This window comes from Salvia hispanica, chromosome 3 (assembly GCF_023119035.1).
Source record: "Salvia hispanica cultivar TCC Black 2014 chromosome 3, UniMelb_Shisp_WGS_1.0, whole genome shotgun sequence".
Lineage (NCBI taxonomy): Eukaryota > Viridiplantae > Streptophyta > Magnoliopsida > Lamiales > Lamiaceae > Salvia > Salvia hispanica.
In genome coordinates, this window is record NC_062967.1 from 30,589,711 (window position 1) to 30,608,676 (window position 18,966).

Sequence of the window (18,966 nt, forward strand, 5' to 3'; positions counted from 1 at the left end):
CATGATTACTTTTAGTTTTATTCGTTGTCTTGCTTTGTGACTTATCACCCTTGAAAATAATGATTGCACATCCTTTAATTTCTCCTGAGGGAGGTATTTACTCTAGAATTCTTTGGCATTCTATAGAGAGTGTTTACTTTTATGTTTGTAAAACACAAAATTGATTAATCATTATCACTGTTATTATAATTTATCTTAATATTTTCAAATTTCAATAGTACTTCAAGATTTACGCAAAATTAGTTCGAAATGACTTGTTATCACTTGCCTAGAATAATTTAAGGCTCAAATTCTTGTCTTTAAGCTATCTAGTGAAATATGGAAAAATGATGACACAATTAAGGGTTGGACTTTAGTCCAAAATATATAGTTTAAAAATCATTACTATGATTAAATTGTACATCATATATTATGGTATCAATATCATAGAGGATAGAGAAAGATAGCTAATTTTAAAGTGAAACGTTTAATTATTAAATATCATATATTATGGTATCAATATCATAGAGGATAGAGAAAGATAGCTAATTTTAAAGTGAAACGTTTAATTATTAAATATTTTGTTCATTGATAGCGTAAATTATGAACTTGTAACAAAATTTTATTGTCCAAGTAAACTCTGAAATAGGTCTTTAGAAATAGCAACTCGTGCGAATCTTTCAATTTGACCTGAATCTTGACATAAAATATATGGGGTCCAAGATGTAAATCAACATTATGTCACGTTCCTTGTAGAATTATTATGTCACGTAGATTTGAACCATGACGAGAGAAACAATCTCCCGTAACAAATTGGCTCACACCAATCTCCTATTTTATCATAGTACTTTTTTTTAGGGTAAAAGTCAAAATTGGTCCTGAACATATACTTTTTTTAGTATTTTATGATTTTGGTCCTATACTTTATCTTTTGAATTTTTCATCTTGAACATTTCAACTTGGATCACAATTGGTCATACACTAACAATTCCGTTAATTTTTAAACGGTTTTAACCCGATTTTGATGGTTTTAACAGTCTCATTCGTGTTAAAACCGTTTATAAAAGACGGAATTATTAATACATAGGACCAATTGTGATCCGAGTTGAAATGTTCAAGATACAAAAATTTAAAAGATAGTAGTATATGACCAAACTCATAAAATAGACATATGTTCTAGACCGGTTTTTCCTTTTACTCTTTTATTTATAAACAAAAAATTAAGGGGAATAGTTAAAAATAACCAGCGATAGGCCCAATCGAAATAGAAATCAATTTAGAAAACCAGCCCATTTTGCAATAACCACATTTAAATCAAATTAGGGTTCTTCACATCAAATCCGCCATAGCTAGGGTTTTTGTTCATCTTCCCAGAGCTCACACACACACGCAGCAGAAATGAAGACGATCCTATCCTCCGACTCCATGGATATCCCCGACGGCATCAAAATCAAGGTTAACGCCAAGGTGATCGAGGTCCAAGGCCCGAGGGGAACACTCTCCCGCAACTTCAAGCATCTAAATCTGGATTTCCAGCTCGTCACCGACCAGGAAACCGGGAAGAAGAAGCTGCAGATCGATGCCTGGTTCGGCAGCAGGAAAGCCACCGCCTCCATCCGCACCGCGCTTAGTCACGTCCAGAATTTGATCAACGGTGTCACCAGCGGCTACCGTTACAAGATGCGTTTCGTTTATGCTCACTTTCCGATCAACGCTTCCATCACCGGCAACGGCACCGCCATCGAGATCCGCAATTTCCTCGGCGAGAAGAAGGTAGGTAGCACGATTTTTCTGTTGATTTTTCGATTTAATACGTTTAAATGTTGCCACATGTATTGATCGTGTTGATGATTTTGTTGATGTTTGGCTATGCGCCTTTGAATTTTGGAAACAGTTCTGATGGATTTAGAAATGCAGTTTCTTCATTCGTAGTTGAATCATAACACATGATAGTGTTGATGAGTTTGTTGTTTGGATTTCATATAAATCTCAGTGGTTTGAGCTTTTGATGTTTGCTCTCTTTAATTTTGGACAATTCTGATGCTTTTTTCAGAAATGCTGTTTTTCATTTGCAGCTGTGTCATATCCTATACTGTGTGTTTTGAAGTTAGAATTTCGATTTATAGTGTAATTCTAAGAAATTTGATGTTTCTATTGATATTTGAAATGCTAGAGTATTTCATGAACATTGAATTCCCAGTGGTCTTGGCATTTGTACTTTTTATAAAGATTAAATTATATAGTAAGAGGTTGAATTGGAATGAAATTTGAAATTGGGTGATTTAGCCCATTGCTAGAGTCCTTTGCATTAAAATTTGTTTAAGTTTTTAAAATAAGTTTAGTAGGGACTTAAACCCCCTGAGCTCCTCATTTGCGTCCGCCAATGCTTGTTATGCATCTATCGAATAAGATTGCTCTGTTATTCTTAGAGGGATCCACTTGCCTGGATCTGTCCTTGGTTCGATTAATGTCTCACATACTTGTTCCTGTAAAAATGAACACAGGTGAGGAAGGTTGATATGCTCGAAGGGGTTTCCATTGTGCGGTCTGAGAAGGTGAAGGATGAGCTTGTTTTGGAGGGCAATGACATCGAGCTCGTTTCTAGATCATGTGCTTTGATAAACCAGGTATTCCATCACTATTTACCAATGATGTTAAATTGATACTATTATCTTTTCTCTATAATAAACGGACACTATTCTTGGAAGCACTTTGCATACTCTTTCCACCCATTATTTGTCCTACTGTGATTTTCATACAAACATGTCTGCGCACTAGAAAAACAACTTTCACAAATAAACATCCTATGTACATATGCCTTTCTTTAATTACTATGCGCAACACGGGGCATAATTCTTTGGTGGACTATATGATTCAAACCCAGATGTGTTGTATATCTTCCAGTGCATACATAGCTTATGCTTTTCTTTACTTGGACAGAAATGCCATGTGAAGAACAAGGATATTCGGAAGTTCCTTGACGGCATCTACGTAAGTGAAAAGGGGGCTATAGCTGTTGAAGAATAAGTAAGTTGATTGAAGTGTTCTTTTGATAATCTCATTTTTGGGCTAATTTTCAATTTAGTCAAATATTATTATAGAGCTTATTATGGATAGATAGGTGCTTATGGTATTTACTGTTTTTTATCACGAGAGTTACTTAATGGAAACACAGTCCATTTGATGTAAGAATAGTACTCTCCATTTACATGTTCAACGACTTGCTTGAATTTGTAAAGAATTTCATTTTTCTTTGATGAAAAATGACAATGCTTATCTCTTTTATGCATCTTTTTTTGGTGGTGAAAATGTTTGATTTTGAAAATTTATTTTGTTCGGGTTCGCTTAAATTTTTTGAACAGGGCATACTTTTATGTTTTTGTTTCATAATGGAGATTTGATTGATCTAATTTTCTGATATATGATCATAGATAGCCATGCCTTCCCAATTAATGTACTACTGTACCATCTTTTGAATTATAATATTGTATTAATTCATTCACTTTATAGAATGAATAGCAAAGCCGAATGATGGCATTGGCATATGTATTACTACTATAAATATAATATATAAATGATTAACAAAAAACAAAATTGATTAACTTTATAGAATGAAAAACAGAAACAAATGAGGTTGCATCGGTATTTCTAACACTTTTATCACTAGTCTTTGTTTCAAAGTTTCAACTACTGAATATGAAGTAAGCTACTTTTTTCAATTATAGTAGTGATTGTAAATAACAACCTTTCTTGCTACAATCTCTGCTTTCCTCTCCTCTGGCACACCATCAGTTCCCACTTCCTCCTTTTTCTCCTCAACTACAATAATTTCTCTGTTCTTCACCTAAAACAAGAAAGAACATCAATTAACAATAACAACATTTCATTACTAATAGATAGTGCTTCGAAACGAGAAAGGACATCATACTAATAGATAATGCTTCGGTCTGGAATGAAATTTTATGCAATGCTGTGGAGAAAAAATAAAGTAAGGAAATGAAATGATAGTTTCCATTTTAGGAAACATATCACTTAAGAATGTCCTAAAACGAAAAGTCGTGCTTTAATTTCTCACTTTTAATTTTCTTATGCTTTGGTACAACCTTTTTTGCTACTAGGTCTTCCTTCTTCTCCTGCTTCGACACAACATCTTTTACTACTTCCTCTTTCTTCTCATTGGGTACAACATTTTCTCTTTTCTCCACCTAAAACACGAAAGAACATCAATTACAACAAGCACAATAACTCATTTCTAATAGATAATTAATAGATAATTGTGGTTAAGCATAAATATATTTTTTTGTTTCAACTATGATGGTGGTTAATTTTTTTGACCCCCACAACATATTTTTTTCTCATGCTTTGGTATAACCTTTTCTGCGATGATCTCTTCTTTTTTCCCGTCCTTCGGCACAACATGAGTTATTACTACTTGGGGTGCAATAGTTTCTCTTTTCTCCACCTGAAACGAGAAGGGATATCAATTAACAACTTATTCCTAATACATTCGTCCCACTTAAAGTGGAGCATGTTCATTACGAGATTTTATGTAATGTCGTAGAGAGAAAATAAACTAAGAGTGGAGACAGAGTGTGATATTGTTTCCATTTAAGGAAACATGTTACTTTAAGTGGAACGTCCAAAAAAAGAAAAAAAACGAGTCAAACTCCAATCACTTTCTTGCTACAACATTATACTACATTTTTCTTATGATTTGGTACAACCTTTTCTGCGACAATCTCTTCTTTCTTCTCCTTCTTTGACTCAGCATGACTTACTACTTCCTCCTTTTTCTCATTGGGTGCAATAGTTTCTTTACTCTCCACCTGTAGCAAGTAACTCATCCCTAATAGGGTTATTACCTTTATCCCACTTAAAGTGGAGCATTTCGTGTTTGAAACGATGTTTTATTTAGTGTTACAAAAAAAATATTAAAGTAAAGATATTAGTGTCTCCATTTAAAAAAACTTGCCACTCTAAGTTAGGGGTGAGCAAAATACTCAAAAACCGAATATCGGACCCAAATCGAAACTTAAAAATTTAGTTCGTCTTTTTTTTTTTTTTAATTTCATTTCAATTCAGTTTAAATTTTGGCAAATTTCGGTTTTCTAAATCATTTGATTCGGTTTAGATTTTACAAAAAGTTTGTTTTTCGATTCGATTTCGAGAAAATACAAAATGCTCACTCCTACTTTAAGTGCAATGTCATGAATAGGAAACGAGTCACTTTAAGTGGGACAGAGGGAGTATATGTCTCATTTGTTCACATCACTAACCTGTGCCACTGTGGCTGCTGCAGCATCCTCACGCGGGGCGGGCGTAGACGCCGGCCTCGTGGTGTCCGCGACATTCGGTTTGCCTGCGCAGCCTCCCATGATCAACTATTCGAGTTAAGAAATTTTACAAAGGGATTTATATTCTTCAACTTCTTTACAAATTAATTAGTTATGACGGTTACAAGGCAAAGTTTATGGCTTTATTTGTAGTTGTGATGATCTTGAACTATGAGATTTTGAGCAATGAGAGGATCATATTCATTGATTATTTGGCATGTTTTGAAAACATATTATGTGTGGTTTGTTAAGCATGAAAGATTAAATGGCTTTTCAAAATATTAAGGATCTTTATTTTTTTTTCGGAGTGGAGGATATTTTCAATTTATTGCTCTTTAATTAGATATTTATTGGTTTGTAAATTTCGTGTAATTGGACTAATGGAGAATTAATGTACTCCATGTATAATGAATCTATTTTTGTTTGAGTGAAGTACATAATAGCCTTAAATTATTGAGCTTGCACACACATTATCACCACCAATCCCTATATTTAGGATATAATCATATATGATGTCCTTTTTAACTTTTCAACGATCCTTTTTAACTTTTCAACGATGATACTCCGTAAGAGTTCCATTAGAACATCTTATAAATGGAGAGATAAACTAATATAACTACCATATTTACCTTTTTTTCATGAAAAAACGTTCTCCAAGGGGAGAGGTATTTGAGAAGATATTATACATTTTCCCATTTTGAAGAGATATCTTTACCTCTCAATTGATGGAGAGGTAAAATTATATAACCACCATATTTACCTTCTTTTCATAAAAAATCATTCTCCAGAGGGGAAGATATTTAAGAAGATATTACACTTTATGTTTTTTTAATGTTTTTGTACTATTATTTTTTTTTAAATGATATACCTTTCTATGTACCTTTTATCCTTGGAGTTGATTGATTTTTAGAAAGGTATATTGCACTTTTTGAGAAGGTATATACATGATATACCTTTTTCATTTACCTTCTCCCCTTCGAGTTGCTCTTATTCACAAATCTACTTTATAAATACCGAACTAGACACCAAATTAGGGCCATCCATTTTCTTAGTCTTGTGGTTAGGATTAATTTATAATTAATTTAATATTTTATTCAATAAATATTTTTTTATAATTTTTTATTTTTTTAAAAAATTTAATTTTTTAAGTTTTTAAAATTTTAAAATTTTTTTATTTTTAATTTTAATTTTTTTTATTCAATAAAAACTTGCTGGAGTAAATAATGAATTATATTAACTACATAATGAACTAAATGAACGTATGTTATGAAGTAATTTTTCGCATTCATTACATACCGAATTTACTTCAACTGAAAGATAATTATGTCATAACTCATTATGAAGTACTAATAAACTAATGGAATGAAGGAATAAACTAACGAAATGAAGTAATAAACTAATGAAATGAAGTAATAGCATGAATGAATGAAGTAATAAGTTCATTACTACTATTTGACGTTCAACACACTTAACATTGTACTCCCTCCGTTCCATAGTAATGGAGGCGCTTCTTTTCGGCACAGACACAGAGATTAAGAAAAATTGTGTTAGGTGAGTTAAGTAAAGGGAGAATGAAACGAAAAATGAAAAAGATAGAGAGATGAAGAGAGAAAAAAGTAAGAGGGAGTAACGTAGGTATGGAAAAATGTGTTGACTTTTATTAAAAAGGGAAATGACTTTATTACCATGGAACGTACTAAAATGACAAAATGACCCTAATACTATGAAACAGAGGGGGTATTTCAATAAAATGTCATATTTTTACCTCATTACTAAGTTCATTTAGTTCATTATTTGTTGAATATAGTTTATTACTACCGCTTAACGTTTAACTCTAAAATTTGTTGTATCATTTCATCTAGTAGCTTGGAAAATACTTAATAACATGAGTTTATGGTAAATGGGCTTTCATGAGTAGGTGGATAGAATGGTTGTTTGGTGATAAGGCTCGTTTCATGCATCGGTTTAGGGTTAAAATTACGTGCATTTGGGGCGCTAATGTGCGTTATTGAGTTCAGGTGCGTAGTAAATCTGTCGGACCCAGGAGTTGTTGTTACCTGACTGGCAGATGCAAAAGAGATGAAATTGAAGCAAAAATCAGAAGTCGTCGTTCGGACCTGGGAGAATCAAAAGTTGGCGACAGGAGCGTAGAATGGAGCGAGAGCAAATTATTTTAAAGATTCTTACTCAAGGGCAGGAGCGTAAAATCACCAGAGGAGATACCCTAGGGATCGAGCCTCACATATATAAAGAGCTCAACCTTGAAGAAGAAAAAGGGAATCGGTGAACAGCCACTTCTACGCTCTCCTAGCTCTAGTTCTAGTTCTCTACTTGAAATTTTTATCTTCGACTGCTGCGCACTTGGACATGGAGGATTCTGGCCACCGTGGTTCTCATCATCATCGTTGTTATTTTGCTGTGTAACACCGCCTTGTGGAGGCGAAGAAACAATTTTATTTGCTTTTGTTTAGTACCTTGTTGATTTCTAAGTTTCACAACTCTAGTTTCTTGCTTTGATCTACTGGATTCAGACCTATTTCAAGTTATTATGGAAGTTTATGTTTGCTTTTGGTTGAATATCTCTGAGTTTATGTTCATCTCTAGTTTTTAGCTCTCGTTTTTGTTTGTTGTTGGATGTTTGGAGCTGAGATCTGTGTTTGTTGTTGGAGGTTGGGAATTTGCATATGAAGATGTTTGGATTTGTTGAATCTTGGTGTTTCGGAGTTGGAGTTTCGCATATTTGGTGCTTGATGTTTACGTTATGCATGATTATGGCTATTTATTTTCTGTTTCTGCATCCTTTAGGTCCAGTAGCGTAGATCTGTTAGTTTATGCTTTAATTTCTCGTTTTAAGTCTAGATCTAAAGTTTGCTCTGTTTTCATGGTGTTTAAAACTCTGTTTTATCTGCTATTCTCGTTTGATTCCCGAAGAAGATGAAGTTGTTGGTAGTTAGAACCAGATCTGCTTTATGTCAGTACTTTTCTCGCATGTACTTTACTTTTTCTGCATATCTGCTAGACCTGTCAGTACGATCTACTTTGTCTCTTTTACTTTTCTGCATGCTTTTCCAGACCCTGGTAGTTTAAGGAAATTTGTCTTGCTTTTCGCTTTATGCTTGTTTTCCCAAATTAGGAAAGTCTGTCTAGCTAAGTTTACCCCAGTTGTCTTAGAACTTAAAAATATCTCATTTTCTCTGAGTCATGTATGTTCCGTACGCTTTCATTTCTTAGGCCCAATAGGTAGAGTAAAGTTCTTCTGATCCTTTAGACCCAATAGGTAGAGTAAAGTTTCGCTTATCTCTCAAACCCAGTAGTTTTAAGTTCTCGACCCACAAAAATTGCGTGGCAGCAGCCAAACCCTTTCCCAAAACATCCTCAAATACAGTTCCGTAACACCTGCTTCCTTTTGGGATCGATCCTTTACTTCCCTGTGCTAGTTGTAGTATAGTGGGTTGAGGTTTTTGAAGGGACAGAGTGCACCCGACGACCCCTTTCTGATAGTTCCACGGTTTTCTAGCCTCTGAAATCTAGTCGAATCCTCTGGACCTGTTAGATCGAGTGATATCACACACAACACGAACCTGCACTGCACTCATAGGATCCTGGTTCAACCCAACCGAAATTTTTTTCCCAATTTCAATTGTTTGGTTGAAAGGGAGAATGGCTAAAACAAAAAAGCTCCTTACTAAACCACCTCCTCTCTCGGATGATTTCCAATTACCGATCCTCACTCACAAATGGAGGATTTGATCTCATTCACAAGCTCCGGCATTATATCCGGATGGAAAAACCTCTGATTCCTCGCCCAATCGCTCAGATGCCGCAACAATTTTTGCCAATTGCGGTGAAATTCAGGCGATCGGAGCTGCAACGGCATCCCCCGCGCCGTCCGCAGCCTCACATCGATGTGGTACTTCCCCGAGGAAAGGAAGGAGCGCTGGCCGCTGCTGGCGAAATTCCCCTCCAGCAAATCCTCGATCTCCTTCTTCAATTTCGCATCAGCGGCAAATCGGAGGAGCGTATCGTTGAAAGGCAGCGGTTTGGACCACCAACGGTTAGAAATACTATGATTCGGTTGAACAAGACGGAGGGCAAAATCATACAAATTCAATGTTTTCAGCCAAATCGTGAAAAGCGCGTTCCTTATACCTCCTTAGCACTGTGATGGCGTTGACACAAACACGTTGATAGTAGTAGATGTAGCCGTGAAACCCGGCGAATGTATACCGGGTCGCTGGAATGGTGTATGTGCTACCAAACGATGGAAAAGAAGGGGGAGAATGGTGTTTCACACCATTTATAGGCTACCAGGCGAGCCCTTAATGAATTTCAATAACATGTCAAAATTACTTCATAACATACTTCATTTAGTTCATTATTTAGTGAATATAGTTCATTATTTACTCCATCAAGTTTTTATTGAATAAAAAAAAATTAAAAAAAGTACTTATTGAATAAAATATTAAATTAATTTTAAATTAATCTTAACCACAAGATTAAGAAAAATGGATGGCCCAAATTTGATCTCTAGTTCAATCTTTAAGAAGAGTTCGATATTGATCACAACTCTACTCCATAATATTTAAATATTTTTTATATATTCGAATTTATGTTTTTGTCTAAAATTATTGAATAATATAAGCAGAATTCACCTCTACTACCAGTCATTTAAACTTATAAGTTTTTATACGAATATAAAAAAGGATAATGAAATTTTGTAATATGAATTGTATAGTTATCCAAAATCTATAAGCAAAATTGAAAAGTAGTAGTAATTCTTTTTTTTAACACACTAAAATTGTCTATCTCTAGCTCATTAATTTATGTTATGATGAATGCGACGGCCCAAGCATCGTTGCTGACGTGGCTTATTATCCTACTTAACGACTCACTCGATGATGCGATATATTTATTTTTTTTCATGCAACAATACACGAGCTTCCTTGACAGTATCTACCTAAGTGAAAAATATGGCTATATGCCTATATTATATAGTTGTTGAAGAATAAGTAGGTTGATGGAAGTATTTCCTTTTGATAGTCTCTTTTTTGGACTAATTTTCATTTTAGTCATTATTATTAATTATAAGGCTTATTATATATTTACAAATTTTGATTAGTCTACGTTTGCATGTTCAAACCACTTGTATCTTTGTTTTGAGGGTCAAAATATTAGTGGGTTAAAAATATCCATGGAATGAGTTTTGGTTTGGTTCCATTTGCAAGTGGTTAATAGTGTTTTGTCTTCAATTTATAGAAAAATAACGAACAAATGATCTGTATTGCTATAACTATAAGCATATCTGTAGTCTTGCTTCAACTATAAAAATAATCATGAATTAAGATGCTTCTTTCAGCTATAAAAATTATTATTATAGATAACAATCTTTTTTGCTATAATCTCTGTTTTCTTATCCTCCTTTGCCCCAACGTGAGTTCCAACTTCCTCCTTTTTCTCCTTTGTTGCAATGATTTCTCTATTTTCCACCTAAGATAAGAAAGGACTACAATAAACAATAATAACATCTCATTCCTAATAGATACTTCTTCTGTCCCACTTAAAGTGAATATTTCATGCCCGAAATAAAATTTTATGTGTTATGAAGCGAAAATGAAGTTGGAAGAGAATAAAATAGAAAAAGTGACATTTTTCATTTCCGGAAATATGTCACTTTAAATGTGACGTTCCGAAAAGAAAAATGAGTTATTTGTGCAATCTCTTTCTTGCTACAACATTATCCTTTTTTTTCTTGTTGTTTAGTACTACCTCTTTTGCGACAACCTCTTCTTTCTTCTCATACTTTGGCACATCATGAGTTCCTACTTCCTCCTTTTTCTCCTTGGTTTCATTATTTTCTTTTTTCTCCACCTGAAACAAGATCACCAATAAAAACAACTCATTCACAAGAGATACTACCTTCATCCCACTTAAATTGAAGCAGTTCATATTAAGTTGCTTCTTTAAACTATAATAATGATTATTATAAATAACAACATTTTCTTCTACTATCTCTTCCTTCTTCTCCTCCTTTGACACAGCATGAGTTACTACTTCTTTTTTCTCATTAGGTGCAACAATTTCTTCTTTCTCCACCTAAAACAAGAAAGGACATCAATTAACAACAACTATATATAACTTATTTCTAATAGATATTGCATTTGTCTCATTTAAAGTAGAATGTTTCGTGTTTGGAGCGAAAGTTTATGCAGTGTTGTGATGGGAAAATAAATTAAGGGAGAGGATAAAGTAGAAATAATAAAATTTCCATATTAGGAAACATGTCAATTTAAGTTCGACGTCCGAAAAAAGAAAATGAGTCATTTCTGATTATGCTTTAATACAACCTTTTCTCCTACAATCTCTTCAATCTTTTCATCCTTTGGCACAACATGAGTTCCTACTTCCTCCTTTTTCTCCGTGGTTACATTAGTTTCTTTTTTCTCCACCTGAAAAAAAAAAAGGGCATCAATTAAAAACAACTCATTTTTAATAGATACTACCTTCCTCCTACTTAAAATGGAGTAGTTCATGTTCTACATGATATTTTATTTAGTGTATGGAGATTTTATGCACTACAGTGGAGAAAGGAAAAAGTAAGAGAAAGAAATAAAATATTGAATCATATATCACTACCACTTTAAGCATAAATAGTGTTTTTTTAAACTATAATGGTGGTTAAAATTTTGAACCATTTAGAGTATGTTTTTTTGCATGCTTTTGTACAACCTTTTCTGCTGCAATATATTCTTTCTTCCCCTCATTTGGCACAACATGAGCTATTACTTCTTGGGGTGCAATAGTTTCAATTTTCTCCACCTGAAACAAGAAAGGTTATCAATTAACAACTTATTCCTAATACATATTACTACATTCTTCCCACTTAAAGTGAAACATATCATATTAAGAACGAGATTTTATATAGTGTTATAGAGAGAACATAAAGAGGGAAAACAAAGTAGAAGCGATAATCCTTTTTAGGAAACGCATAATTTTAAGTGGAACGTCCAAAAAAGAAAACTGTGTCATCTGCAATCTCTTTCTTCCTACTATATTATGCATTTTCTTAAGCTTTGGTACTACCTTTTCGGAAACAATATCTTCTTTCTTCTCCTCATTTGACACAACATGAGTTACTACTTCCTCATTTTTCTCCTTAGTTCCACTAGTTTCTCCACTCTCCACCTGAAATAAGAACGACATTAATCAACAACTTATTTATAATGGATACTATATTCATCCACTTAAAGTGGAACATTTCATGTTCAAAATGGGATTTTGTGCAAAAGAAGTAATAGGGGAAATAAATTGAAATAGGGATAATATTTATCTTAGGAATATGTCATTTGAGGTGGAACGTCCCGAAAAGGAAAATGAATCATTTTTGCAAATCTTATTCTTGCTACAACATTATGCGTTTTTTCTTATGCTTTGGTTACCACCTTTTCTACTTCAATCTCTTTTTCCTTCCCCTCATTTGACGTAACATGAGTTACTACTTCCTCCTTTTTCTCATTGGATGCAATAGTTTCTCTACTCTCAACCTGTAATAGGAAAGGACATCAATTAACAACAATAACAACAACTCAGTCCTAATAGATATCACCTTCGTCCCACTTAAAATGGAGCATTTCATGTTTGAAACGAGATTTTAGCACAGTGTTGTAGAAAAAGAATATGATTTATGTTTCTATTTTTGAAAATGTGTCACTTTAAATTAGGGGTGAGCAAGATATCCAAAAATTGAATATCCGATCCAAATCGAAATGTAAATTTAGTTCGTTTTTATTCGAATTTCCTATCCAGGTAAATTTTTTTGGCATATTTTGGTTTTTTAGTTCGATTAGGTGGTCGTAGTTTGAATTTTGATTTTTCTAGTTCAGTTTTTTGGATAATGAACTCGGTTTTTATTTTTGGAAAAGTTGGGTTTCTTTTATTCGATGTGGAGAAAGAAACCAAATGTTCACCCCTACTTTAAAATGGACATCCCAAAAAGAAAAATGAGTCAGTTTTAATGAGACAGAGATAATAGTATGTCGTTTGTTGACATCACTAACTCGTGTGTGAATGATGAAAGCAAAGCGAAAAGAACACGAACAAACGGTTTACGTGGTTCGACGTAAGTCTACATCCACGGACGAAGGTGAGTCGATTCTATTGCTGAAACTAATCGGAACAAGATTACAAAATACAAGCTAGAAACGTAGCTAGCTACTGATCTATCAAGACGAATGAATAAAGCTATGAACTCAAGTGAAAACCCTCTCTTGACTCAATCTCTCTATCTCTCTGTTTCTTGATCTTGGTTGGTTACAATTATGAATCTCTACTGTGTGTGTGTGCACCACAGCTTAAGTATGAGTGCGTGTGAGCTGGACTCTACTCTTCTCACTCAACCGCCTGATGAGCTCACTTTTCCAGCTCATCAATTATGTGCCACGTCAGCCAACACAACTGATTTCTTCAGCCATAACGTAACAAATTCTCCACCTTGGTTGATTAAATCAGACATAGACCAACTCCCTTCATCAACTCCAAACTTCTACTGTCTGCACAAGTTCACCAGCTCCAAGCAATACTTGAACTTGGACACTGGCAGTGGCTTGGTGAGCATATCCGCTGCATTCTCCACTGTGCTGACCTTCACCACTTTTACCTCTCCCTTTTCTATCTCATCGCGGATAAAATGTAGCTTCACATCAATATGCTTTGTTCTTTCGTGGAAGACTTGATGTTTAGTCAGGCAGATAGCGCTGTTGCTATCACACAACACATTAACACATTCTTGCTTCACACCGAACTCCTCAATCATTCCCTTTAGCCAATAGCTCTCCTTAATAGCCTCAGTCAGAGCCATATATTCAGCCTCAGTGGTTGATAGAGCAACCACCGGCTGTAATGTCGACTTCCAGCTCACAGCCGAGCCAAATAGGTTGAAGACATAACCAGTCTGTGACTTCCGATTATCCAGATTAGCTGCAAAATCTGAATCACAGTATCCAATCGGAGCATCTTCCTTTTCTGACTTCTTTGCTCTGTAAAGAATCCCACATTGCCCAGAACCCTTTAAATATCTCAAGATCCATCTTAGAGCTAACCAATGATCTCTTCCTGGGTAAGACATGTACCTGCTAGCCACGCTAATTGCATGAGCTACATCAGGTCGAGTGCAAACCATCGTGTACATTATGCTCCCTACTATGTTTGTATAGGGAATCAAGCTCATCTCCTTCTCTTCTTCAGCATTTTTGGGACACTGATCCTTAGAGAGTTTGATGTTTTGGGGCATCGGTGTTGAGGTCTCCTTCCCCTTATCCATCTGAAATTTCTTGATAACTCTGCCAACGTAGTCTTGCTGATGTAGCCACAGAAGTCTCTTTTTTCTATCTCTCACAATATCCATGCCGAGTATACGTTTTGCATCCCCAAGATCTTTCATTTCAAAGGCCTTTTTCAACTCTAACTTCACCTTTTCAACCTCTGATCTCTTGGGTCCAGCCAAAAGCATATCGTCGACATATAGGAGTAGATAAGTGACTGCATCAGTTCCTTTTCCTCTGACATAAACACAGTTATCATATAGGCACCTGCTGAATCCAATTCTTTCCATATTTTGATCAAACTTCTTGTACCATTGCCGGCTACTTTGTTTCAATCCATATATGCTCTTTTTCAGCAGACACACTTTCTGAATTTGCCTTTTATCCACAAAACCTTCGGGTTGGTGCATATAGATCCTCTCTTCTAGGTCCCCATGTAGAAAAGCAGTTTTAACATCTAGCTGTTGTAACTCCCATTCATTCTGATTCGCAACTGCTAGGAGAATTCGGATGGAGCTGTGCTTAACCACTGGTGAAAAAACCTCGTTATAGTCAACCCCTTCCTGCTGATTAAAACCTCTTGCCACCAACCTCGCTTTAAACCTTATCTTTGTTCCTTCTGATGTTGTCTCCACCTTTTTCTTGAAAACCCATTTACAAGTGATAGCTTTCTGCCCAGCTGGTGCATCAACCAGAATCCAAGTGCCATTTCTGACAAGAGAATCTATCTCATCCCTCATGGCTATCAACCACTGCACTCTCTCTTTACTGAGCACTGCTTCCCGATAATTTGCTGGCTCAGAATATTCAATATTTTCCGCCACACACAGAGCATATAGAACATATTCAGATTCACTGTACTTTGTAGAAGGCTTAGGGATCCTCCTGACTCTGTCTCTGACTAGCTGATATCCATCATTGACTGTAGTGCTGCTTGATGCAGCACCAATTCCTTCACCTCCAGTACTAGTGACATCCGGAACCCTTGATGTCTCATGCTCTCCTTGATGACTTAGATCATCATCATTCTCAGCTCCTGGACCTGCTTCCTCTAGCTCCACCTGGACCCTTGCACCATCAGTGTTGCTTCCAATACAATCTTTTTGTTTCTGTTTTTCAAGAAAAGGCATTTTATCTTCTTCAAATATGACATCTCTGCTCACTATTACCTTCTGCTTTCCTGATTCAAGACACCATAATCTGAAGCCCTTCACACCCTTTTGGTATCCCAACATAGCACATCTCAAAGCCCTTGGCTCCAACTTGCTTTGCCTAACATGAGCATAGGCCATACATCCAAAAGGTCTAAGTCTGGAATAATCACTCTTTCTGCCATACCACTTTGAATCTGGTGTTTCATATCCTATAGCAGCAGATGGACTTTTATTTATCAATTTTGCTGCTGTAGCAGCTGCTTCACCCCAAAAAAATTTTGGCATCCCGGAGCTGAACAACATACACCTTACCCTCCAAGATAGTCCTATTCATTCGTTCCGCAACCCCATTTTGTTGGGGGTTGCTTGGAACCGTCTTATGCCTTCTTATTCCCTTATCTCTACAATAATTCTCAAACTCATGACTCAGAAACTCTAGCCCATTGTCAGTCCTCAGATACTTCAATGAACTTCCCTTCTCTGTCTCTACTTCAGTATGCCATAGTTTGAAATTCTTGAAGGCATCAGACTTTTCTCTAAGAACATATACCCACAGCTTCCTAGAGAAATCATCTATTATTGACAAGAAGTACCTGCCACCTCCTATTGTTGAAGGACTTGCTGGTCCCCAGAGATCAGCATGGGCATAATCCAAGGGAGCTGTTGAGCAGTGTTGTCCCTTTGGATATGGCAACTTCTTGCTTTTGCTCAGCACACACTCTTCACACAACTGCAATTTTTCTTGATCATTGCTGAGACTGATAAAGCCTTTCTTCATGAGTTCTCTGATGCCTCCTTCACTTAGATGACCAAGTCTTGAATGCCACTGCTTTATATCTGCAGATTGAACTGCATTCAGAGACTCACTGATTACTTGAGCCACCAGATAATATAGATTGCTTCTTCTTGCTGCTGTCATGATGGTTACACCATTCTTTGCAATCTTCATCATTCCTCCACTGGAGCTTGTAGAACATCCCTTTGCCTCCAACATTCCCAGAGAGATTATATTTCTCTTAATTTCTGGGATGTACCTGACTTCTGTTAGAATGCTTACACTGCCATCAGCAAGCCTCAATCTGATTTTACCTATGCCCCGAATCCTGCATGTCTGATTGTTGCCAAGTAATACAGATCCATCCATCTCTGTCAGCTCCTCAAACCAATCTTTCACTGGACATAAGTGAAAAGTACAACCAGAATCCACTATCCATGAACTCCTATCATCTCTGTCCATGATATTCAAGATGTGAGGGATTTCAATCCCCTCTACACAATCAGAGCTGTGTTGTTCCTTTTCTTCCTCAGCTAGCTTCTTCTTCCACGAAAAATAATTTTTCTTGATGTGCCCGGGCTTCTTGCAGTAGTGACATGATCTGGTTTCTTTTTCCTTCGAATCAGCAGCTGACTTCCCATGATGATCTTGGAACTTTTGCACTCCATCCTTCTTCTTTGAGAACTTCTTGCCTTTGAATGATTTCACATTCAAGCTTTCAGCCTGCTGATCATGAGGCTCATTCTTCAGATTTGACCTCTGCAACTCCTTGCATTTCAAAGCCGATTGGACCTCCTCCAGAGAAATGGTGGTTTGCCTACCATAAAGCATTGCATCCTTTAATTGATCAAAAGCCCTCGGTAGTGCATTCAACAAAATAATGGCCTTGTCTTCATCAACCATTTTCACATCTATGTTTTCAAGGTCATCGATGACTTTGTTGAATTCTTCGATCTGCTCGCTGATCCCTCTTTCTTCCACAATTCGATATGAATACAACCTTTGCTTCATGTATAATCTGTTGGCCAAGGATTTTGTCATGTAGAGCGACTCAAGCTTCGCCCAGACACCAGCCGCGGTGGTTTCTTTGGCCACTTCCCGTAGAACTTTATCCCCGAGATTCAGAATGATTGCGCTATGAGCGCGCTCTGCCTGCTCCGCTTTCTTGGCAACTTCCTTGGGATCCGTCTCCTCAACTTTTTCTTTAGGATCTGCCTTCAGCGCCTCTGCTAATCCCTGTTGGACTAACATTGCCCTCATCTTCAATCTCCATAAACCGAAATCATTTTTTCCCGAAAACTTTTCTGCCTCATACCGCGAGATCGCCATTGAAATAAAAAATTCACTACGGATTCACTCCCTCCCCACAGACGGCGCCACGTTGTGAATGATGAAAGCAAAGCGAAAAGAACACGAACAAACGGTTTACGTGGTTCGACGTAAGTCTACATCCACGGACGAAGGTGAGTCGATTCTATTGCTGAAACTAATCGGAACAAGATTACAAAATACAAGCTAGAAACGCAGCTAGCTACTGATCTATCAAGACGAATGAATAAAGCTATGAACTCAAGTGAAAACCCTCTCTTGACTCAATCTCTCTATCTCTCTGTTTCTTGATCTTGGTTGGTTACAATTATGAATCTCTACTGTGTGTGTGTGCACCACAGCTTAAGTATGAGTGCGTGTGAGCTGGACTCTACTCTTCTCACTCAACCGCCTGATGAGCTCACTTTTCCAGCTCATCAATTATGTGCCACGTCAGCCAACACAACTGATTTCTTCAGCCATAACGTAACATCGTGCCACTGTCGCTGTTGCTGCAGCCTCAGGTGGGGCGAGAGGATTCCCGGCATTGGGCTCAGGTGACCTCGTGGTGCCGAGGACCTTTTGTTTGCCCGCGCAGCCTCCCATGGCTCTTGCTCTTGTGCGATTTTCTCATCTTGAAACAAAGTTAATGGCTTTATATATAACTGTGATGATCTTGAACTTTGATATTCTTGAGTAATGAGAGGATTGCTAAGCACGAAAGATTAATTGGCCTTTCAAAATATTAGGATCTTAATTCATTTTTATTCATGTGGTGGATATTTTCTATTTACTGCTCCTTAATTACATGTTTATTGGCTTGAGAATTTCATGTAAATGGTGAGTGCTATATGTATGTTTTTTTGAAATCTTTTATGTAAAAAATATTTAAATATCATATCAAGTGTAGAACATAAAACACAAATTAGTAGTATCAAACTATTTCATAAAATCTAATATCCTCATATATGATTATGATTATGATTATACCATAGGTTGAGGGGTTAGTGGTGTTAACTAGTTTGTCTGGAGACTGTTTGTCTACAAACTCATATCCTTTTTCCTCCTGCTTTGGATTAACATTTTCTTCAACAATCTCT

General features: G+C 36.1%; 2 protein-coding genes across 2 annotated transcripts; one reads left to right on the top strand and one right to left on the bottom strand.

Annotated features, from left to right (window-relative positions):
• The first annotated feature begins 1,294 nt into the window (after positions 1-1,294).
• On the top strand, positions 1,295-3,268 carry LOC125211221 (60S ribosomal protein L9-2-like). The gene is made up of 3 exons (XM_048110941.1): positions 1,295-1,752; positions 2,484-2,606; positions 2,920-3,268. Exons 1-3 carry the CDS (start codon positions 1,378-1,380, stop codon positions 3,004-3,006), a joined length of 585 nt encoding a protein of 194 aa, XP_047966898.1. The 5' UTR covers positions 1,295-1,377; the 3' UTR covers positions 3,007-3,268.
• Positions 3,269-4,022: 754 nt separating this feature from the next.
• LOC125209846 lies at positions 4,023-5,354 on the bottom strand. The gene is made up of 4 exons (XM_048109424.1): positions 5,256-5,354; positions 4,704-4,805; positions 4,352-4,441; positions 4,023-4,184 (listed from the first exon to the last, which is right to left on the bottom strand). Exons 1-4 carry the CDS (start codon positions 5,352-5,354, stop codon positions 4,023-4,025), a joined length of 453 nt encoding a protein of 150 aa, XP_047965381.1.
• Between the last annotated feature and the right edge of the window lie 13,612 nt (positions 5,355-18,966).

Excerpts from the sequence above, each read along its gene's own strand:
- LOC125211221 (XM_048110941.1), top strand. The coding sequence starts at position 1,378 with ATGAAGACGATCCTATCCTCCGACTCCATGGATATCCCCGACGGCATC. Across the intron at positions 1,753-2,483 it reads ATTTCCTCGGCGAGAAGAAG|GTGAGGAAGGTTGATATGCT; the intron begins GTAGGTAGCACG and ends AAATGAACACAG. Across the intron at positions 2,607-2,919 it reads CATGTGCTTTGATAAACCAG|AAATGCCATGTGAAGAACAA; the intron begins GTATTCCATCAC and ends TTACTTGGACAG.
- LOC125209846 (XM_048109424.1), bottom strand. The coding sequence starts at position 5,354 with ATGGGAGGCTGCGCAGGCAAACCGAATGTCGCGGACACCACGAGGCCG. Across the intron at positions 4,806-5,255 it reads CAGCAGCCACAGTGGCACAG|GTGGAGAGTAAAGAAACTAT; the intron begins GTTAGTGATGTG and ends TACTTGCTACAG. Across the intron at positions 4,185-4,351 it reads AAGAGATCATCGCAGAAAAG|GTGGAGAAAAGAGAAAATGT; the intron begins GTTATACCAAAG and ends TTCGTGTTTTAG.